Source organism: Dreissena polymorpha, chromosome 8 (assembly GCF_020536995.1).
Source record: "Dreissena polymorpha isolate Duluth1 chromosome 8, UMN_Dpol_1.0, whole genome shotgun sequence".
Taxonomy (NCBI): domain Eukaryota; kingdom Metazoa; phylum Mollusca; class Bivalvia; order Myida; family Dreissenidae; genus Dreissena; species Dreissena polymorpha.
In genome coordinates, this window is record NC_068362.1 from 98,554,304 (window position 1) to 98,579,256 (window position 24,953).

At 35.0% G+C, this 24,953-nt stretch overlaps 2 protein-coding genes across 2 annotated transcripts in view; one reads left to right on the forward strand and one right to left on the reverse strand.

Moving 5' to 3' along the window:
* Positions 1-450: 450 nt before the first annotated feature.
* LOC127840757 (4-hydroxyphenylpyruvate dioxygenase-like) lies at positions 451-13,692 on the forward strand. Its single transcript, XM_052369173.1, is given in 9 exon segments — positions 451-546; positions 2,536-2,581; positions 3,518-3,557; positions 8,024-8,127; positions 8,130-8,176; positions 10,159-10,230; positions 10,639-10,755; positions 12,585-12,707; positions 13,158-13,692. Coding segments are annotated over 9 exon segments (705 nt in total). The 5' UTR covers positions 451-465; the 3' UTR covers positions 13,233-13,692.
* Positions 13,693-15,686: 1,994 nt separating this feature from the next.
* The window catches only part of LOC127840758 (general transcription factor IIH subunit 3-like), a 38,777-nt gene continuing 29,510 nt past the window's right edge, over positions 15,687-24,953 (reverse strand). Inside the window, exons 6-8 of the mRNA XM_052369174.1 lie at positions 19,574-19,719; positions 19,259-19,295; positions 15,687-15,753 (exon numbers count right to left, since the gene is read on the reverse strand). Coding sequence (XP_052225134.1) covers positions 15,687-15,753; positions 19,259-19,295; positions 19,574-19,719 — 250 coding nt within the window. The remainder of the gene's footprint in view (positions 15,754-19,258; positions 19,296-19,573; positions 19,720-24,953) is intronic.

Genomic DNA, 24,953 nt, shown 5'->3' on the forward strand with positions numbered 1-24,953 from the left:
AGTAAGAAAGTGAAGAGTGATGTGAAAGCTTGAGATATGTTGATGATGCCAGTTATAATTATGATAATAAAGGTCGCCGTGGTGTAATGGATATGGTGTCCGCCTAGCGACCGGGAGTTCACAGGTTCGATCCCCAACGTGGGAGCGTTCTTTAAATCTCCCCCAAAGACAACAAGTACGGGTTCTAGTCCCAGGAAACGGACTCGAAAGCGTTTATATAAACCATAGGCTTTCGATGCAATCGATTTAAAAGAAATAGGTTTAAACTAAACTAATTATGATAATAAAAATCATTGATCTCAAAACCATTATTATAAGCATTATTATCGTCATCATGCTAATCATTTGTCATAATTATATTTAAATGTATATAAACATGTTTGCTTCATGCATAAATTGCATAGAATTGTGTTCTGCCTTTGCATGTGCCCATGCTTGCAGGCTGCTTCCCAGTATGTCACTAGGATGGGATTTGAGCCTTTTGCCTACAGAGGCCTGGAGACTGGTAGCCGTCAAGTGGCATCACACGTTGTCATGCAGAATAAGGTGCCTTTATACCCAGCATGAAAATTTTAAATACATGCTTTGTGTACGATCAATTAAATGCATACAAGATAAAAGGTAAGGAGAATCGTTTATGAAGTAAATAAAATGTTTTGTTATCCCCCGCAATAGGCGGAGGGATATTTTTTGGTCGTCCATTCGTCAGTGCGTCCGTCCGTCCAGCGTTTTTGTGTCCAGAGCCATATCTTGGAAGTGCTTTGGTGGATTTCATTGAAACTTGGTATGAGTATATATATGGATAAGAGGGTGATGCACGCCAAATGTCATTGTACACCATTGTTAATAATTGAGTAATGGCCCTTTGTATCTTGAAAAAATGCTTGTTTGTGTCCGAAGCCATATCTTGGTAGTGCTTTGGCGGATTTGATTGAAACTTGGTATGAGTATATATATGGAATTAGAGGATGATGCAAGCCAAATGGCATTGTACACCATTGGATAATAACGGAGTTATGGCCCTTTTTATCTTGAAAAATTGCATTTTTGTGTGTCCAGAGCCATATCTTGGATGTGCTTTGACGGATTTTATTGAAACTTGGTAGGAGTATATATATGGATAAAAGGATGATGCATGTTGGCGTTGTCCATCCGTCCAGACCACTTTTTGTGTCCCGAAGTATATTGGCGGGGGATATCAATTCAACGAATTTGCTTAATTTAGCTCACCTGAGAACAACATGCTCATGGTGAGCTTTTGTGGTCGCCTTGTGTCCGTCGTCCGTTGTGCGTTTTCCGTTGTGCGACGTCAACATTTGCCTTGTTCACTCTCTAGAGGCCACATTTATTGTCCAATCTTCATGAAATTTGCTCAGAAGATTGGTTTCAATGATATTTTGGATGCCAAGGGTCGGGGCATTTCTCCGTATATGGCTATATATGGCTATAGTAAAATCTTGTTAACACTCTACAGGCCACATTTTTTGTCTGATCTTCAAGAAACTTGGTCAGAAGATATATCCTAATAATATCTTGGACGAGTTTGAAAATGATGCCGGTCGGTTGAAAAACATGGCCGCCAGAGGGCGGGGCATTTTTCCTTATATGGCTATAGTAAAACCTTGTTAACATTCTAGAGGCCACATTTATTATCCGATTGTCATGAAACTTGCTCAGAAGATTTTTCCCCCTGATATCTTTGATGAGTTAAAAAATGGTAACCTTTGCTTGAAAAAAATGGCTGCCAAGGGGCGAGGCATTTTTCCTGATATGACTATAAAAGGCTTTAGAAAAATCTTGTTAACACTCTAGAGGCCCCTTTTATAGTCCGATCTTCATGAAACTCGGTCCGAAGATTCATCCCAATAATATCTTGGACGACTTCAAAAATGATGCCGGTTGGTTGAAAAACATGGCCACCACAGGGGCGGGGCTATTTTCCTTATATGGCTATAGTAAAACCTTGTTAAGACTATAGTGGTCGAAAATAATTATGTTTGCTCGAAAAAAGGGCTTCCAAGGGGCAGGGCATTTTTCCTTATATGGCTATAGTAAAATCTTGTTAACACTCTAGAGACCACATTTACTGTCCGTTCTTCATGAAACTTGGTAAGAAGATTCATCCCGATAATATCTCGGATAAGTTAAAAAATGATGCCGGTTAGTTGAAAAACATGACTGCCAGGGGGCGGGGCATTTTTCCTTATATGGCTTTAGTACAACCTTGTTAACACTCAGGCCACATTTATTTCCCGATCTTCGTGAAACTTGGTCAGAAGATTTGTCCCAATAATATCTTGTTATCTCAGTTGAGCGACTTTGGGCCTTTCAGGCCCTCTTGTTTTATATCAATATGTCAGTTTGAAATGTAAGCACTGATAAATGGTTATCTGTGCAATTCAACAATAAAAATGTGTTGCAATAAATATTGTTTACTGTATATCTTAAATGATGTTTGCTTTTATTTAAATATAAGTGTATTTTCTTCTGGTCTGATAAGAGGTTGACTGTTCAGTGTTTGTCTTTTGCTTCCAGATTCTGTTTGAGTTTAAAAACATGCTGAATCCACATGACCCAAAAGGTATAATAAGCCACATAATATAAAATTATTAAAAAGCATGCTGATAATTAACATTTTAGTTAATAGCACTGGATTTAAGATGTTCCTTTGATAATTTTCATATGCTTTTCATCATTCAATTAATGACTATAAGTAGATCTTACAGTTTTTTTCTAGCACTAACTTGGCCTGTAACCAATTTTTTATACTTGCAAAGTTATTGCTTAGCTTATGATGATTCTTTATCAAACCATATAAACTAAATGCACTTTTGCATTGAACGTATTTAGAATTGGACTGATTCTAAAAGGATTACCAGAAACAATAGGAAGCCACCAATCAAGCTTTCTTGTTTATCAAATACAGTATCTTGTTTTTGTATTTTGTTTGTTAAGCCCTCATACGGAAAGCTAAATATGGCAGCCACATTGTCAAGTGTTTGTCCGTACATGTGTGTATGCAAGCAGATCTAGCTTAAATAGTTCCATTTAGAAACATTTTATAGTTCACCATCTAGAGACACATCATGCTACCTGAAAGGTCAAGGTAGCGCATATATGTCAAAGGTCTGATTGGTCATTAAACAGCTCGTCATGATTGTAACTTTTTCATTTATCATGCAATTTTTAAATAGCTTTAAATGATCATCATAAAAAAGTGCATGTTGTGTGTATCACATGTCTTCTCACCTCAAAGGTGAAGGTCAAATTTAGCTTTAGAACAGCTTGTTTTGATTGTTAACTTGTCATAACTCTTGCAATTTCATAATAGCTTACCAAAAATGACCATCATGAGGAAACAGCAAGTGACCTTTACACCTTTGTCCCAACTTTAAATGTAAAGGTCACTTTTTGAGATAAAACTTAAAATTTAGCCACATTTGAGACAACACTTCAACTTTAGCAGTAAAACTGCTTGTCTGGTTTGTACCTTAGCTATACATTATGCAATTTTTAGCTCTACTGTTTTTCGACAAAACCCAAGGTATTGTCACAGAGTAGGTAATCACGTGACAAACATGATGGCGACTTCCATGCCGAGGCAGGTATTCTCGTCGTTTAATACCCTGTATTACTTGTATTATTAGCCTGACTATTATATATGAAATATATACAGTGGAGCTATCCTACTTACACCGGCGTCTGCGTCTGCGTTAGCGTTAGCGTGCAAATGTTAAAGTTTACGTACTACCCCAAATATTTTTTTTGTCCCTTGACATATTGCTTTCATATTTTGCATACTTGTTTACAAACATGACTCCAACCTATAAACAAAAGCAGACAACTCTATCAAGCATTTTGTCATAATTATGGCCCCCTTTCCACCTAGAATATGCAGCAAATGTTAGAGTTTTCGTACTACCCCATTTATTTTCATTGTCCCTTGACTAATTATTGCCCCTTTTACACTTAGAATATGCATATTATTGATAAATCTATGTAAAAGTTTGCGTACTACCCCAAATATTTCCTATATCCTTTGACATATTGCTTGTATATGTTGCATACTTGTTAACCAATATGACCCCTACCTATAAATAAGAGAAGACCACTGTATCAAACATTTTGACATAATTATGGCCCCTTTTACACTTAGATAATTGAACATTTTGCTTAAATTGCCATAACTTCTTTATTTATGATCACATTTTATTATTACTTTGACAAAACAACACTTACCTGCATACCACAATGGATTCCACCCAAACAATACCCCACGCTCCTACCTACAATCCCCCACCCAACATACCCCCCCCCCAATTTTTTTTTTAAACATCATCTGATAAATTACCACACCCAAAATTATACCCCCTCTCACCCCCACGCCCCTACCCCCTTCCCCCCACCCAAATGTTTTTTTTAAAACATCCAATAAATAGAGAATACTAGGTCGGTGCCGAATAAAGCAAAGTTAATTTGCCAGGCTTAGAAAATCTGAACCACGAGCCTTGGCGAGTGGTTCAGATTTTCGTGCCGAACTAAATAAACTTTGCTTTATTCGGCTATAACCAAGTTTTTGATTTATCCCATCAATTTTCTTAGTCATAAATTATTTCTTTCAAAATAGAATAGGAAAATCGAACTACACGGAAAATTATTTAAAGCAAACATTGTTTCATCATTTTAATCGTGACGAGCCTAATACATTACAAAAAGATCAGTAACTAACCTGTTTTTCTGTTTATCATACCTCTATGTCCCCGATTTTTAAGAAATAAAGACAAAATAAAACACTAAACAAATGCAGCTTTAGCGTGACAGAACATGCATTGTGTCGTATGACGTGTTAATAATGACGTCACGAATACGCGCACTTGTTATTTGTAAATAATATTTTTTGCTTTTTGAATTGCATTATGTGTTAAAAATATAAAAATATATTACATCTTGGTATCAAATTGTTTGTTTTGTTGAATCTGATTCGATTTTACTAAAGATGATTTTTTTATAGTTGATTCCGAGTAATATGACCATTCTCCGCCGCGCGTGACAGCTATATTTCAGCACTGCCGAAATAGAGGAAAATTTATTCCACAGTGGTTTATTTCGACAATGCACGTCTGATGATGGGATAAATTACCACACACCACATTATACCCCCCTCTCACCCCCCTACACACCAAAAAAAAAATTATGCCCCCTTCGAAGAAGAGGGGGTATATTGCTTTGCACATGTCGGTTCGGTCTGTCGGTCCGTCCACCAGGTGATTTCCGGATGATAACTCAAGAACGCTTGGGCCTAGAATCTTGAAACTTAATAGGAACATTGATCATGATTCGTAGGTGACCCCTATCGATGTTGAGGTCACTAGGTCAAAGGTCAAGGTCACGGTGACTCGAAATGGTAAAATGGTTTTTGGATAATAACTCAAGAACGCATACGCGGCCAAAAGGGCGAACTCTGAACAATATAACTGAAGCAACTGGTCTGTTATCCTAAATCTATAATTATAAGTCCAATGAAACATCATCATTTGTGTAAAACAAAGTGGATCAGTAAAATCTGATTTGGCGTTATAACAGCTGGTCCCAACTTTTAATTTAACATTTATCATGCCATTTTTAGCTCACCTGATTGCTCAGGTGAGCTTTTGTGACCGGTCTTTGTCCGTCGTCCGTCCGTTAACATTTGTTCGTAAACACTCTAGAGGCCACATTTATTGTCCGATCTTCATGAAACTTGGTCAGAAGCTTCGTCCCAATGAAATCTCTGGGTCGTGCCGGGTCAAAAACAAGGTCACTAGGTCAAAAAAAGGAAAAAACTTGTAAACACTGTAGAAGTCACATTATATGCCCAATCTTCATGTAACTTTGTCATTTAGCAAAATGTTTGTCTTAATGATATGTTGGTTGAGTTCAAAGTGGTTCCAGTCGGTTGAAAAACATGGCCGCCAGTGGGCGGGGCAGTTTTCCTTATTTGGCTATAGAGAAACCTTTTAAACACTCTTGAAGTCACAATTTTTGCTCAATTATCATGAAAGTTGGTCAAAACATTGTTTTATTGATTTCTCGGACGAGTTTAAAAATGGTCCAGATCGGTGAAAAAACATGGCCACCAGTGGGCGGGGCATTTTTCTATATATGTATAAAGTGAAAACATGTCAACACTCTAGAAGTCACATGTTTGGCCCAATTTTCATGAAATTTTGTCAGAACTTTTGTTTCCTAGATACGTGCGTGTAGTTTGAAAATGGTTCCGATCCGTTGAAAAACATGATTGCCGGTGGGTGGTGGCAGTTTTCCTTATATTTATATAGTTAAAAGGCTTGTAAACTATCATGAATAAAGGTCATATAACATGCGAGACAACTCTTCTAAATATTTTATTTAAGTTAACAGTAGGTACTCCCCTTTGATTATTAATGTTTTCATAATAATACAGTGTAGTTGTGTCATTTATGTGTAAATTGTTATTCGAGGTTGGATGATTTTATGCCCCTTTTCTTCGAAAAGGGGACATATAGTGATCGGACTGTCCGTCTGTCCGCCCGTCCGTCTGTCTGTCACACTTTGTGTTTAGGTTTCGAAAAATGCTCATAACTTCTATGTCCCTTGAGATATAGCCTTCATATTTGGTATGCATGTGTATATGAACAAGGTTTCCATACACACAGGGTTTTTTTTTCACCCCTGTGACCTTGACCTTGAACTTGAGGTCCGCGTTTAGGTTTCGAAATCTGCGTTTAGGTTTCGAAAAATGCTCATAACTTCTATGTCCCTTGAGATATAACCTTCATATTTGGTACGCATGTGTAAATGGACAAGGCCTTTCCATGCGCACATTATTATTTACCTCTTTGACCTTGTCCTTGAACTTGGGATCCGCGTTTAGGTTTCGAAATCTGCGTTTAGGTTTCAAATAATGCTCATAACTTCTATGTCCCTTGAGATATAACCTTCATATTTGGTATGCATGTGTAAATGGACAAGGCCTTTCCATGCGCACATTATTATTTACCTCTATGACCTTGTCCTTGAACTTGGGATCCGCGTTTAGGTTTCGAAATCTGCGTTTAGGTTTCGAAAAATGCTCATAACTTCTATGTCCCTTGAGATATAACCTTCATATTTGGTGTTCATGTGTATATGGACAAGGCCTTTCCATGATGCGCACATTATTATTTACCCCTGTGACCTTGACCTTGAACTAAGGGTCCGCGTTTAGGTTTCAAAATCTGCGTTTAGGTTTCAAAAAATGCTATAACTTCTATCAAAGCGTTTATAGGGGCATATGTCATTCTTTGGTGAAAGCTCTTGTTTTTAGCTCACCCGTTTGCTCAGTTGAGCTTTTGTGACCGGTCTTGTCCGTCGTCCGTTCGTCCACATTTGTTCGTAAACACTCTAGAGGCCACATTTATTGTCTGATCTTCATGAAACTTGGTCAGAAGATTTGTCCCAATTATATCTCGATCGAGTTCGAAACTGGGTCATGCTGGGTCAAAAACTAGTTCAATAGGTCAAAAGAAAAGAAAAAGCTTGTAAACACTGTAGAAGTCACATTTAATGCCAAATCTTCATGTAACTTTGTCTAAATGTCTGTCATAATGATATGTTGGTTGAGCTCAAAAGTGGTTCTGGTCCGTTGAAAAACATGGCCGCCAGTGGGAAAGGCAGTTTCCCTTAAATGGCTAAAGAGAAACCTTGTTAACACTCTAGAAGTCACATTTTTGGCCCAATCATCATGAAAGTTAATCAAAACATTGGTTTTATTTATATGTCGGATGAGTTCAAAAATGGTCCAGATCGGGTGAAAAAACATGATGACTTCGTATAATCTGAGGACAGAACTGTGATGTACATTGTACTCATTCTAAAGCACGATTTAAACTAGCTTTTTTGAGGTTTATTTAATGTTTGTCAGACAAATTTTTCAGAAATAATGAAGTGGTTTATTGTGCAAATGCATTTGAAGCGGAAATTTTACTTTGAAAGATGTGTATGCACTATAATGTGTACCTTGCAGGTATGAGAAGAATCTCCGTTTCTGTTCCGTGGACGACTCCCAGGTACAAACAGAGTACTCCTCCCTATGCTCCATTGTCGTCTCCAACTTCGAAGAGACCATCAAATGCCCATCAACGAGCCTGCAGTTGGTAAACGCAAGAGCCAGATTCAGGTGCGCATGCAAACATTTAGATTAAGGTTTATTTATTGCTATATTGTTGAGGTATATAGAGGGTTTCATGATTACCTCGTGTACATAGTATGTTAATCTGTATATGCTCTATAAAAAAACAATGATGAGCACCATGATTATCCTGGAAAGCTCACCTGAGAAAAAATAAACAAAATGTCAAAACTTTATTTGGCAACCTTGCTTTTAGACACACATGACTAGGCCTAGGTATTTTTGAAAATGACATCTCAAAAAGTTTCATCAATATTTAGTCATGAATCATCATGATGGTCATGAAACTTGGTAAGAATATTTGTCTTTAAAATTAAGTTCATGTGCATCCAAAAACTATGTCATTTATCAAAATCTTAGAAAAACCTTGTTATAATTTGAGAGGTCTTGTTATGACCCAATCTGAATTAAATTTGGTCAGAATATTTATCTTGACCATATCTGGGATGAGTTAATTGAGTCTCGGTCATGTGTATCCAAAGACAAGGTCTGGTCACCTGGTCAAATCTTATCAAAACTTTGTGTTCACTGTACAGGGCAATATATATTACTCAATAATGATGAAAGTTTATCAGAATGTTTATTTTCTTAATATATGCAGATTTATAATCTGGATCACATATTCCAAAAACTAGGTCAAAACTTAGAAAAACATTGTTTCCACTCAGTACGCCACATTTATGACTCATAAAGAAGACTCTTGAAGAAACTAAATCATAATGTTTATCTTTGCAATACTTAGGTCCAGTTTGAATCTGTCCAAAAACTAGGTCACCCTTGTCAAATTTCCATATTTTTGTCTTGGTTTATCTATAAGTCAGCTGAGTGTGTTAGGACTAGCATGGTCCTCTTGTTAGCTCACTTGAGCACAATGTGCTCATGGTGAGCTTTCGTGATCGCCTTATGGCCATCGTGCCTTGTGCAGCTTCAACATTTGCCTTGTTAATATTTTAGAGGCCACATTTATTGTCCAATTCATAAAAAGTGGTCAAAACATTTGTTCCAATGACATCTTGGATAAGTTCAAAATGGTCCTGGTTGTTGGAAAAACATGGCAGTCAGGGGGCGGGGCGTTTTTCCTTATATGGCTATAGTAAAACCTTGTTAACACTCTAGAGGCCACATTTATTGTCTGATCAGCATGACACTTGGTCGGAAGATTTGTCCCAATGATACCTTGGGGAAGTTGGAACATGGTTTCAGTTGATTGAAAAACATGGAAGCAAGGGGGTGGGTATTTATATCCTTATATGGCTCTAGTAAAATCTTGTTTACACTCTAGAGGCCACATTCATTGTCCGATCTTCATGAAACTTGGTCATAAGATTTGTCCCAAGATGATATCTTGGATGAGTTTGAAAATGGTTCAAGCTAGTTAAATAACAATGTCACCAGAGGGCAGGGCACTGGCTATTCTAAAAACTCTTAAAGTGACATATATTGTCTTATCTTTATGAAATTTGGTCAGAATATTTGTTTTTATGATATTTTGGATGTGTAGGAAAGTGGTTCCGGTCTCATGAATAACGTGGCTGCAAGGCGGCAGGGAATATCCTTATTTGGCTAAAGTAAAACCTTGCTAGAACTCTTGAAGTTACATTTTTTGTCCACTCTTCATGAACGTTGGTCACAACATTTGTTCTAATGATATCTTGGGCTGCACAGAACAGGTCTGTTCCTTGGTATCCCAGGTGAGTGACTTGAGACCTTTCAGGTCCTCTTGATAAAATGTGCTTCCTTTTTTCCTTGGAAAGATCCCGGCATATTTACAGGTAATAAATATATATTGATACAACAAAAGTAATGCACTTAATTCAATAAAAGAAAAGTAAGCAATATATCATGCCCACTTTTCTTAAAATAATTAGTTGTGTGAAGAATAACAATGTTTTGGTAGGCTGGTTTTTGTTATACATGTATATAAATCTCTTGACTCAGCAGATAGCCTTACAATGTTTAATGTTTTCTAGGAATATGTGGACTACTATGGTGGTGCAGGTGTGCAGCACATTGCTCTGAACACTGACAACGTCATCCATGCTGTTAGTACTAGTAGTACTAGACTGTTTATTATATTTACTTCAGTTATTGGTTTTGGAACTGTTTTTTATGACAAAACTAATTCAGATGAGTTTGTGGTGACCATTTTGTGTCCAAGAGACCCTAGGGTCAATCCAGAAACAGAATTATTTAATGGGGAGAAAAATTAGTTCAAAAAGTGGCTGAGTCAGTAGTGACGACATTTAAAAAGAAACAAAATCAGCTGAAAGGAGAAAAAACAGATCCCTCACTCAGTGAAAATTCTGAAATACTTTCTGAAGATATCAAATACCTGCTCTTCTGAGTACCCGAGCCTCTTTAAGAATAAGTCTTTTGATACATAGACAAGTTTTAACTTGTGATATGTGAGCCGCTACTTTCAATGTCATGCTATTGACATGCATTTTTAGGTGTCCAACTTGAGGGCCCGAGGCCAGGAGTTCCTTTCGATCCAAAAGACATACTACATTAATCTGATGGAGAGGCTGAAATCCTCACCAGTGAAAGTTACGGAAGATCTAGACAAGGTCAGTGCACATTTGTGTGGGGTTACATGCAAAAAGATATTTTAGTGATATTCGTTGGGGAAAGTTTATCTTCAACATTATTTTCTGAAAGGCCCGCAATAATGTTGCTAACAGACAAGGCTACATAGAAGACATATGACATTAAGATTGTTTACAATTAATTTTAGTTTAGATTTATTTAATTTTATATAGAAGTAAGAACAATAAGTTATTCTAAAAAATACATGTTTTTTCATGGATCCAATGACACTCCTGCCAATTATATTTTTATATATAAAGTTTGACAGGGGTATATATAAAGTTTGACAAGGGGTATATATAAAGTTTGACAAGGGGTATATATAACGTTTGACAAGGGGTATTTATAAAGTTTGACAAGGGGTATATATGAAGTTTGACAAGGGGTATATATAAAGTTTGACAATGGGTATAACAGAGTCACACCCTGAGGTGATTGTTTGGCTTGCTGATTTTGCTGCATAATGTTATGATATTGTAGAGCTAAATTTCGATACATTTCACTTGCACAAGAGTTAAATCTTGATGGATGTATTCACATGAAAGAGTTAATCTGCGAAACTATTGTTTCATGCTCAGTGATCCACATGTTTCAGACTTATATGCCCTGGAAGTTATTGCATAAGCATAACTTGTTCTTACTTTGTAGAGAAAACTACATGTACTTCCTTATTCTCAAGGAATTGAATTGAAAGTTGAAACATCATTGCCATGAAGTGTACATGTTATAGCCATAATTTTGAGACCAGTGATCTATTTATTTCTAAATTATTTTCCCCTTACTTAGCCATGGGCATGGTTTCCATACCTGAGACAAAGCGGTGCAGAGGTTTTTTTAGACCACTATGTACTAAGCATCTTATAACATTCTTATTCTCAAAACACAAGTATTTTATTTTGTCTAAAGTTAAACTTGTACTTCCACATGTTAATTTTTTTTCGAAGAATGTTCTGTGATCTGGTATGTTGAATTTATAATGAAATTGTTTTTTACAAATAAATCAGTATTAACTTTTTTACATTTGGGATACATCAAATTTTCTTTAATTTTACCGGCAGCAAGAAATTATTTCTTTATGTGCATTCTGCATTAAAGGACCTATCTAAAGCGGACAGGATGATTGAATATTAGTACTTTAGTGGAAATAACACAATTAAGTCACAAAGCACAACTTTGACAATCAAAAATGTTTTCACAAAAGAGGTTTTCCTGCCCCTGCCCCCTTATGACATTTTTAGTCTGTTTAATTTCATACACTGTGTTTGCATGTTTGATCAACACAGAAATGTTTAGAATCATTTAAAATGTAACTGATTTTTGCATACATAACATGGCAGATAATAAGACAATACAAACCTTAATCAGAAGTACAAGTCATTAAAGTGCCTGATATTTTGCAAATAAATACAAGAGACAGGTACGGTACTTAAAACTTTTGGATGCCATCACACGCTGTTCTCTATTAAGAACATAACATAATCTTAACCCATTTATGCCTAGCGTCTAGAAAAAAGGCCTTTGTAAACAGCGTAGACCCAGATGAGACGCGACGTGATCCAGCGTCTCATCAGGGTCTACACTGTTTGCTTAAAGGAATTTCTGTATGAAATATTCTAAATAAAGAAATAAATATACTAGACATCTCTAACTTTGGAAATTAATTGATCCAATTTAGAAGGATGGGAGAGTCAACAAGGCATAAATGAGTTAAAGCTTCGAGTCCCTGTGTTATGTCAGCAATATGGTCCGGCCCCAAAATTTCTTGTTAGCAGCATCCTGTTCCTATCTCAAATGGTATGATTTCCTGCAGCTTGAGAAGCTGCACATCCTGGTGGACTATGATGACAATGGCTACATGCTGGAGATCTTCACCAAACCCATGCAGGACCAACCCACTCTCTTCCTCGAGGTAATACAGAGGGAAAACAACTATGTATGGACTCCATGGAGATATGAGCCGCACTCTTGGAAAACCAGCTTAATGCATGTGCATAAAGTATCGTCCTTGATTAACTTATGCAGTACGCACAGTCTAATCAGGGACAACACTTTACGCTTTTATGAAATGTTTGGTTTGGTTTAAGGGAGTCTCTTCTTAACAAAAATCCAGTCTAGCTGGAATGCGTCATCCTCAATAAGCCTGTGCAGACTTCACAGTCTAAGGTGGGAAGACACTGTGCACATGCATTAAGCAAAGTTTTTTTGTTTGTTTTTTAATGTATTCCTGTGTCTTAGTTGTTGTTCCTGAGCTGGCACTTACTAAGCTCCTAAATTAAATCAATATTCTCTTTTTTTTTCTTTTGCTGGAAACTTTTCATAATATGGCAGCATTGTAAATGTATGTTTTTTTTTCATCAAAACTTTTGTTTATGTGTCTTTTCAGGGTTTTGGGGTCGGTAATTTTAAATCGTTGTTTGAAGCTATCGAGATAGATCAAGCTGAACGAGGCAATCTGTAACCGAGCATTTATCACCTTCCCTTGGATATGATGACTAGAAATTCAACATTGACTTTACATAAAGCTTACATAATTTATGCAGACTGTAAAATTAAGTTACACTTTATGTGTTTATTTCAAATTGATAGAAAACGTTAATAATTATTTCCTTTATAAAAATGGAACAAGGTTTGGTTGTAGATGCATATTTTTAGAAAGGTTTGTTAAAACATTGACCTGATATTTGCTCAAAATTATCTGTCGCTTTGATTCAGTTAATTTTAAAGCAACTTAAATACATATCCATGTTGGTGCTCTGTTATGAATTAATGTTGATATTGTATACACTTAAATGTTATTGGTAAAAATGTTAATATTATGTATAAGCCTGATTTAACTTGTAAATTATTAAAGACATACATCTGGCATTGGGTGAAGGTTGTAAACGCTATTCATATTGTTGACCATAATACCTTGTGAGTATTTTACATCAAATGAAGTACATGTGCACATGTCATGTGTAGTTTTCGATTGCCAGCTTCATATTTTCTAAATGCACTTAATGTTTGTTAAACAAGATGCATTATTTTATTTTTATTTTAATGCGATCATAATCATATTGTTATATTTGTTGAAAAATCTAGTAAAAATACATGCATATTTCTAAGATGCTCTTTTTCTGAAACAAATGTAATTTAGACATAGTAAATCATGAACATTTTAGGGTCACATATTTTGTACATAAACAGCTATGCTGTTTATCAACAGATAATCATTATATATGGATTGCTTTGTAAGATTTTCCAAAAATGTTAGAGGTCATTAATTAAATGATTGGCAGAATAACTGCTTGCTTCCTAAATGTCACTGATGAAAGAATAATAATTGACATGTTTATTTGAAAATTGGTACATTTTCAGTGATATCAATTGAATTAAGATGAATTCTGTTCGCATTTTTGGAATTTTCTCCATGTCACTTGTGCACATGCACATTTTCGAGCAAGCATGGCTTGGGAACTATTTGAATCAGGGCCAAGGTTAGGTTTTTTTCTATCTTTCTGGAAGTCGTTAAAATGTAGACATAATCCGTAGTATGTATTCTCTTAATAATGCCCCATATTAGGCTACAATATGATCAGTACAACTACCGGTTTGTGTTCTTTCTTGTCTGTTAGCTATTCAGTATAGTAGTTAAAAGCTGAATGCTTGGTGCTTAACCCAGCCATACTGTTTCACATTTTAAATTGATTCAACAAATCCATTGAATGAACTTGTCTTCCAATCCATTCCCTGTCAATTTTTTTAAATGTTGTTTTCATAAAAAATATAAGTCTGGAGGTAATATTTAAATAAACAAGTTGTAAAGTGAATTTTGTAGCATGTATGTAATACTGGTAACATGATAATTATGCTTCAAATTATATATTATTTGAAAATATTGATCTTTCTATTGTGATGAAAGCTTAGTTGCTCAATTTAATTAGAACAATGATTCTGAATTACCAAAAAATGTGTATAGACACAAATATTTACATGTATCGATATTTACAAAATATGTATCAGATGACAGCCAAATAAATTGTTGACAGGAGAAATTTTTTCAATTGATTTCTATACAACATATTTATAATATAAAATAAAGAAGTCATTTATGGGTATAAAGTTAAAAGAACAACAAGGCTGACGACAGGCTGAACACATGTGTAAGCAATAATATATTTTATTTTATGCTTTCCGGTGGTTTATAGAAAAATATCAATGAATTAAAACTGATCATTTCACTGTTTCAAACAGTGAAAATTATCGATAATTTTCATTGTTTACTGTGAAATGACGTCATCTTTTGACGAAATGACGTCATTATCCTAGTGAAATTCTTTAGTTAAACTCTTAAACAATGTATATGAACTGTGAAAAAAAGCACAATTTTAATTCACTCGTGAAAATATTATTTTCTATGATCACCCGTGAATTAAAATCGATAATCCATCGAATCCAACAAATATCCTCTATATAAGTAACAATATTCAATGTTTAGAAACCAGGTAGTTTCAGTGATCATTGCATTCTGCGAGTAGAAATCTAGGCAAGCAAAATCCTTATTTTTCACTACATGCTATTATGAGTAGGAAATTTAACATATCAGTAATTTTTAAATATCAACAGTTCGTACCTCAGCTATTTATGGACACGTTCATTGAAAAGTGCTACTCAGCCACAAGCAACAGTAAAAGTATGGTCTATATATTAAGATAATTCACTTCCATCTCCCACACGGTTTTCATTCCTTGTCCTTAGACATGTGGACAGGTAAAATTTACTTGTTCAAAAATACAATTACCCTCATCAGATAAGTCATACATGATATATCAACATCCATGCAAATATAGAAACACTTGACCAGCCCCGTAATCACTGCACATAAGAACAGTAACCATATCCATAGTAACCACAGTGTCCAAGGTAACCAGTATCATCCTGCAGCCTTCTTCGATTTCTTCTTTGCCAGCTTTGGAGGTGCCATTATCTTGAACGTGGTTCTGTAATCACAGGCGTGCACATATGTGAAACAACCAAATCTGTCCCAAAACAAAATGTGTTTTATATATGCAATTTTTCTTTGTTCAAACTTTATAACGAATGGTACACAAGTTCTATGATGCTTAACAAAATATTGTTTAAAACTTTTAATGAAAATCATGCAAATATAACTGAAATATTCAACAAGAAGAACATGGGCAAGGGTAAAAATGTATTGCTAATACATTTGTGTATAAAAATCCACATATATATATATACTATTAGATTTGTTTATATGTAAGAAACCCTCGAATTTTGAATACAAATATGATGCAGATATAGGAACAGATTTCTTTATTTGTAAAGTACATTAAAAGAAATATCAAAACTATTTAATGTATGCAAATTTTTAGCATTATAGTATAATGGAAATCTTAAAAATATGTGTAAATTACTTAGATATGGCTATGAATTGACAAAGTGGAATTAGAAAAGCGGCCATAAAGAAAATTTGTAAATTCGACTATTATTCAATAACTATGTATAAACAAATAACCAAGAACTGACTGTTCATTTTTTCAATTCAAATGTTTGATGTTGTTCTTGCAAAAGTTGGAACATTGTTTCACAAGTTGGTTTTAGCAGATACCTTATATCAGATAAATGAGTAAAATGCTTCCTAACAAACATCCGATAAGCCCAAGGCGTTGTTTACATTAATTTTATATCATAGAGATACAGAAAAAATATATATATACCACTACATGTATAACAAAATGAGATATATCGGCCAAAAAATAGAATGCTATTTATAGGTCATTAGCTGATTACTTAATTTAAAATAAGCTTATTAATTGAGTCGCGTTCTGAAAAAACTGGGCATAATGCATGTGCGTAAAGTGTGGTCCCAGGGGTGACATTTTCTGCCTTAATTGGATTTTTATAAGAAAAGACTTCATTTAAAAAACAAGAAACTGTCGGAGATGGGTGATGCTCCCCAAAGGTTGTTTTTTGTCACAATATTGCACAATATATCCATCTTAAAGGAAACGTCTTGAGGGCACAGCAGTTTGGGGGACAAGATTTTTTTAATAGAAAATTTCAAAGGGCCATAACTCTGTGAAAAATCATCCGACCAGAACCCGCTGATAATATGCATATCTCCTCTCGGTAGTGAAGCTTTCCATTAAGTGTCAATGAATTCCGGTCATTAGTTGCTGTGAAATAGCCTGGACAAAAATTGTGCACGGACGGACACACGGACGGACAGACGAAGGGGCGACTATATGCTCCCCCCAAAATAAATTTGGGGGAGCATAAAAAATGTAATTCAAGCGGAAAGTGTCGTCCCTGATGCAAAGGCTAATCTGTGACGACACTTTACGCACATGCATTAAGCCCAGTTTTCTCAGAACGCGGCTCATATATTTCTGTTCACTGCATGTTAATGGCACAGGGTAAAAAGTTTTGAAAGGTATTAAAGTTAATCGTCAAAAAGCATAATTTTTTAATTTAACTTAATGGTGCATTATACTCTCGATACTAGACTACCATTAAGAATTACAGAAAACTGTTTCATACATTATGAGAATCAATTTTGACACCTTTCCAGTGTTCTTGAGAACCAAAGGCAGCAAGAGATGTTGGTAAGGGTATTGTAGTGCACATACAGTACAGAATTGTAAAAATTGCTTACATACATTAAGATGTGGGTTTTTCAATAGCAAATTGACAATATCTTTATTTTTCAATTATTTGTAGCCATCCTTTAAATAATCATTTATTCTTATTTTTTTAATAAGTAATAGTCATTTTTTTTGCATTAGTCAAAATAACAGACAATACATAAAAATAATATTGTTGGCTTCTGATCAAAACAGAAATAAGACTTTTAAAATGAAACTTTATTTATCTGTATTATTTTGTTTGTTTTTAATAGCAGTACCATTTTAGGGGATATTCTTGTAAATGCAGAGATTTTGACCAACAGTGTAATACTTGTTTAGCATCAGAATGCTATATGATGTGTGTTAAAAATCCTAATACCATCAAACAATAACACAAATGTACTGATTAAGTGAGCTAAGTGATACAACAATGAATGTCTACCTGTCCACTTTATATAAAATAATATTGGAATTGTTTAATTTTTCAAACTGAAAACTTCATTTCCCGTTTAAATTTATTGTGTTGCCATATACATTGAAATATAGAAGCCAAATTAAAATAAATAACATTTTGAACTGATTTGATATGCCTTGAAGACTTATACTTTTTTCTTGTGCAAACATTAAATACAGCTTTTCTTTACAAAGTCCTTCTTGCATTCATTCCTAAGGAATGGCAAAGAACTCGAGTACATAATGACCTTTAGACAAGAAAAGCAGTGAAATTTACGGATGTTCCCAAATGCATCTTTGGTGTCCTATTTCACTTTATTTAAAACAAAAACCTACTGAGAATAATCCCCAATGGATGAATAGAAGATGCAAGCATCATAAACAAACAAACATTGAATTAACCCTTTCCCCAAAAAGAATCAATGGCTTTTGCAACCAGCATAAAAACAGAACAGCCTTCCGGTAACTGGCAGTCTGTTCAGGTTTTATGCTGCTTGCTGCTCATTTGTAACTTATGGGTGGAAATGAAGCGTTAACAACTTGAATTAAGTAAGAAAGGTATTTTATTAAATGTAACTTTCTAAAGGACTACACATGTCAAAATACATATCTAAGTGGTAAAGGGTTAACTCTCTGACCTTCCCGGACCAGTGGATCTAACATCATAGTTACACACACTTGTCTAGTGGTAAAGGGTAAAGGGTTAACTATCTGACCTTCCATGACCAGTGGATCTAACATCCCAGTTACACAAGCTTGTCTAGTGGTAAAGGGTTAACTACATGACCTTCCCAGACCAGTGCATCTAACATCCCAGCTACACACACTTGTCTAGTGGTAAAGGGTTAACTCTCTGACCTTCCAAGACCAGTACATCTAACAATCCAGTTACACACATATGTCTAGTGGTAAAGGGTTAACTCCTCTGACCTTCCCAGACCAGCGCATCTAACACCCCAGTTACACACTTGTCTAGTGGTACAGGGTTAACTCTCTGACCTTCCATGACCAGTGCATTTAACATCCCAGTTACTTACACTTGTCTAGTGGTAAAGTGTTAACTCTTTGACCTTCTCAGACCAGTGCACCTAACATCCCAGTTGCACACACTTATCTAGTGGTAAAGAGTTAACTCGCTGACCTTCCCAGACCAGTGCATCTAACATTCCAGTTACACACACTTGTCTAGTGGTAAAGGGTTAACTCTCTGACCTTCCCAGCCAGTGCATTTAACATCCCAGTTACACACACTTGTCTACTGGTAAAGGGTTAACTCTCTGACCTTCCCACACCAGTGCATCTAACATCCCAGTTGCACACACTTGTCTACTGGTAAAGGGTTAAGTCTTTGACATTCCCAGACCAGTGCATCTAACACCCCAGCTATACACACTTGTCTACTTACTGGCAGGTTGAGCAGATTGGACTAAAGTTGCAGAAAACTGAAAATGGAAATAAAAGCATTTTAGCTTTATGAACTTCCAATTAATCGCTATTACAAAAGTAATAGTCAGCTTCGAAAATTACTACCTGTAATTGATGGGCAGAAGATTTCTTAAAAAATCAAATTTACATACAATTTATGAAATCGAATGTAGTCTCCCTTCACCACTGGCTTAATTGGTGACAAGTAAACAAACTTTTATCTCCTCCTACACAAAAATGATGTTGTAAAGAAATACTAGTCCATTGAGTTATGTATGAGCTGTCAAAGCAGAGCTGCACATTTTTGAGAGGCACACGGAGCACACATATCCGATGTCTATGAGGTTCCTATGACAGAAGCAGGCTGTCCTGTAGTCCACCTGTACCCTGGGGGGAAGGTTCAGCTTCTCTCGAGACACGGGGTCAGGCAGGTACACCCACTGGGGTACAGACGAAAAATAACAGGTGCTGTTTTTTTTTACAAAAATACTTGTGCCATTACATTCTCACCCTTTTTTTTAAATAAATGTGTGAGCAGAGTTTGACCTTCGTCTTCAAGACGGTGTTCACAGATGTATTTTCTAACTTGTGAGTACAACCTTAAGATCGAGGAAAAATATGTTAATATTCTGATAGCTGAGATTTAAGATTGTTCTTGAGCTGCCAGTGATGTTTAATGCTCAGTTAAGTTGAGACTCAAATATCAGGTTCTGAATAGAGCTAAACAATTCAGAATGATTATAAAACTTGCCCCGATTGCACATTTATTTATCAATAATAGTTGGTTACTGCAGAGACGTACATCATTGTTATCTAAGTCTCTGGTTACTGTGTTGAATACAGGGTAAGTTATCCCATGAGGTTTTAAAACAACTCGCACTATAAATAACTGAAACATGTTAAAACAAACAAAATCAACACAAACAATGTCATAATAAACAACAACATAATGTTATTTTACAGTGACATGTTTACTGTATTAACATGCACGAAATTCACCAAGTATATGCTACATGGTGCTAATTTTGTGTAAGCAGGTTTGCGGATGGCATTTGAATGTTTTTCCTATAACCTTAAAAATCATAAGTGTTTTTTACAGAGAAAAGTCAAGTATTTAAAAGAGGTTGCTGCAAACGAACAGCAAACATGATATTTGACATTCCAAAACGTAAAATAACTACACATGTAGTGATGTTCTAACTATACAATCTGCAAAGAGAGATCCATACCACACAAGTCTTGCAATTCATTTAAGAAAAATCTAAAATTTTAAATAGAAATACATTCAACGATTCCTTACTGACACACCCAGACATGTGGGAGGCAGGTAGAGAGGGTAGAGTATTTGTCCTGATATTCATCAATATGTATTTCCTGGTCATAGCAGGATGAAAGTTGAACTAACAAAATAAAACTTACCAGAAATAATTCTGATTGCTGAAATAGGATTTTAATTTAACCTGATATTTATAAGGAAAACCTTTGATAAAATTGTATCCTGGAGATAAAGAGACTTACGGTTAACCAGGAGGTAAATTATATAAGTGACATCTAAATGCCTGGACGATGATCGCTCAGCCCACTAAGTCACACGGCTTAGCGGTTAGAAAACCTAGACAAGCTAATGCCAAAGTGGCCTCATTGCCTGTAGATTGCCTATAGATTTTGCAGTATTCCGAATGATTTTTATAGGCTTCTTTCACCCCCTTTAACACTGGTAAAATGGGTTTATGGCATATATTTATTATGCAAATGCAAAAAAATATTGGTTTGTATAAATCATTAGCTATGTATAACGAGTATTTCTGTACTTTTAACACCTCTTCACTGGTATTAACCCATGTTATCTACGATAATACTAACAAAACATTTATTCCACATGTATTTGGCACGAATAGCGCTTAATAAATGGGATTTCGCATAAGTTTTACATGCTTTCTGACGCCAAGCCGGTACCGAAATCCCCCATGTTATAACGTATAAAAGTGATATTAACAAGCAAATTTGTTGAATTGATATCCCCCGCCAATATGCTTCTGGACACAAAAGTGTTATATTTGACACTCAAAAAAGCATTTTTTCAAGATAAAAAGGTCCATAACTCCGTCATTAACAGATGGCATACAATGCCATTTGGCGTGCATCATCCTCTTATCAATATATATACTCATACCAAGTTTCAATGAAATCCGCCAAAGCACTTCCAAGATATGGCTCCGGACACAAATGTGCCGGACGGAGGGAAAGACGGACAGAAAGACGGATGGACGGACAACGCCAAAACAATATCCCTTAGCCTATGGCGGGGGTTAATAATATTAAACACTAATAGGACTTTTATCAATCATTATAATTGATAGTGCAGATCATCAAAATGGTGGAATTTATCCATACATTTTTATTAATAAATAATAAAATAGCTTTCACTTGTTTCTGACATAACAAGCGATCAATAACATTGATACACATGATATAATTCAACCTTAATATTCCTTATATACATGTACAAATAAATGAAAATTGTTGAATTAATGAGAATTAAACGGGCCATTTCACATGAAAATGTTTCAGATTTGCAAACTTCTGTTGTAGTTATGATATTTGTGAGGAAACAGTTATAATACTGAACATTAACCATGCTCTAAAATATTCATTTTATGCATCTTTTGACAATTTAAAAACATGAAAATTATAAAGCGTTGCAATGCGAAACAATTGAATAATTTGGAGAGTTATGTGGTTGTCGTTATATTTTGTGATATACGAGGATTGCTTATATAAAGTATAAAATACATCACTCATTGTATGAGCACGGATGGCCGTGATAAAGAGATTTTTTTCTTTCATTAATTTTATTCTTGTTTTTTTTTCACTGGAGCTTTTTAGATTCAATGTTTAAATTTATGAATATAAAGCATATCATGACAAAATTCAATACATGCAAAAATCTGTGAAAAGGTCCCTTTAATGAAGGCATTCAGCTTGTCTACAAAATAGCGGTACATGAATACATGAAAAGACACAATCTAATTAAAACATTCTAAAATTTGTATAAACAACACTTATCCCAAGTACTCCTGTAGAGCCATCCAAATTCTCACCATGAGAGTTTAATTTTGGAAAATCAGTAATTAGGCAATAGATAAATACGTGGTTTCTGATGGCTTATCCAAACGAATATTGGAATATACATGTAAATTGTCAATTAAGAGCATTGAATTTGAAGTGATTCTTGCAGGGCTTAATTCATCTGAGGAACGGCTAGCCTTAAAATCAGTATAAACCCCAAATACTTTGATTTGATTGTTCCAATGAGTTGACCCCACCTTTAATTATGTTTTAATGTTCAATGGCACATTGTTTGTATCATTCATCAAATCTTGATGACATTGTTAAAAAATACATATGCAGAATTGTATTATTTTTTTACATAATACTGATTCTTATTCAAACTCATGACTAGAAACAAACCTACTTCATTGAAAATTCATGTCCACTTCAGTCATGTTATTGGTATGCATGTAGCAGTACTTGATCTACATGAATTTCATTAATAATAATACTATCCCTTAACAACTAAAATACATATTTTGATGCATTTTTAGTCCTTAAGATATGTACATTTAATTAAATACCTTTCTTACTAAATTGAACTTTTAAAGGCTTCATTTCCAACCCTTAGTTACTGATGAGCTGCTAACAGATTAAAATATGAACAGAATGCCAGTTACTCGCAGGCTGTTCTGGTTTTATGCTGGTTGCAAAAGCCATTTTCACTTTGCTTCTTATGGTTGCAAGGGTTAAACTACTTCCGATTTGCCTGCGTCTCTTATATGGGGGGTGAAAATTTTTTGAAGAGTAAAAAAAATGTGTACTATAAGTTGAACCCAACTTTATTTGTCGCAAAAATGGCTATTTATGTTTTCCCGGAATACAGTGAGTCTTCGTAATTAAGCGTTACAATAATGTTGAATGTTGAATTCAATAGGCTACCAACAGGTCACCATATAATTAATTTCTCGATGAAGTCATTTCCAAGATAGCGCATGATTTTTATTTACAAAATTTTAATTGTAGAATTGTTGAAATTAACAGAAGTTGTGACAGGAAAATGTGAGAAGATCTAAGAAGCCAGTCCTGACGAAGATCGAAGGTAGGTTAGCTTAAACAAGACTAATGTCAAGCATTATGGTCCCCTACCGTAGAGACTCAGAATAGTTTTTTTTATATTTGCTGCAAAAGCAAACACAATTTTTGACATAGGAACAAAATGAAATGACGTGCATACTCTCCATATTGCCATCTAACCATGTTTCAAGTTTTATGAAAAAATATTAAAAACTTTCAAAGTTATCGCAGGATCCAAAAAAGTGTGACAGACTGACTGACTGACTGACGGACACACAGAGCGCAAACAATAAAATCCCTCCGGTTTCTCCGGTAGGGGACAATAATTAACTAAGAATTAATGTTGTATAAATTCATAGATTAAAAGTTAAATAATGATTTTCATATGAGTACTGCAGAGTGTTTTTTTGTTCAATGAAAAAATGTTCAATTTTCAATAGTTTTTTTCCCCATTTGATTATATTATACTGTTTATTAACTGAGTCAACTTAAAACTGTCAAGCTATGACAACTTTAATTATAAATAACAAGAGCACCGCATAACTGGTGCCAACGCTCGACTGCGGGTGCAATTTTGAATAACTGAAAGCTTTAAAAAAATTAGAGGTCACAGTGACCTTGACCTTTGACCTAGTGACCCCAAAATGGGTGTGGCGTGTAGAACTCATTAAGGTTCATCTACATATAAAGTTTCAAAGTTGTAGGTGGAAGCACTTTGGTTTTAGAACAAATGTAAAGTTTTTTTAGCACGATGCGGACGTCAGACGTCGCACGACGAGCTGGCTATGACAAAACCTCGGGTTTTCTCTTCAAACAGCCGAGCTAAAAATTACCTGATTGTGGGTGCTATACATTTGTTGAGTTACTCCCCCTTGATATCAGTTTGCCATATAAACAAGGAATGCAGACACCAATGTCAATCTATTTTTTTCATAGATAATTTCACCATCATATACATCTGAGTTTGATAAGTATTTATTGTTTAAATATAACATGTTATGTTAATATCACTGCGGGGAATCACGTGATCACAAAAGTACATCGTACGCACAAAATGGCGGAAAAAGCTCTCGCTTAATGACGCCAATCAATGTATTCTCATATTTTATAATATCTAAATTAATGATAACTATGCGCAAAGTAACCGCTTAGTCTCCTTATGTACTCTGGTAATTGTCGTTTTTCTTAGATTTCTGTAGTTTTCTCAAACATTCAGACACAATAAACAATGAAAATTGTACATCGTATGAACATACTTTATTTTGACGCATTTGCTATTCAAGATGACAAACAAACAAATAAATACAACATTTTTTGCTTTCTAACATGCTTAGAATATTACGTACAATGTTTTCCACGTTGTTTAAGCTTTTAAGCTGTGGCGAGTAGTTTTTTGTTTGAGTACATCGTATGAACGGTTTTGAGTACACCATCTGAACTGCTTCTGATTTCACTTTTAATTCGATGTATATCATAATAAAATTGTATTAACATCTGTGATCAGCCAAGCGATTTTTCGTCCAAATGACGTTCCGTTCTATGGTCAG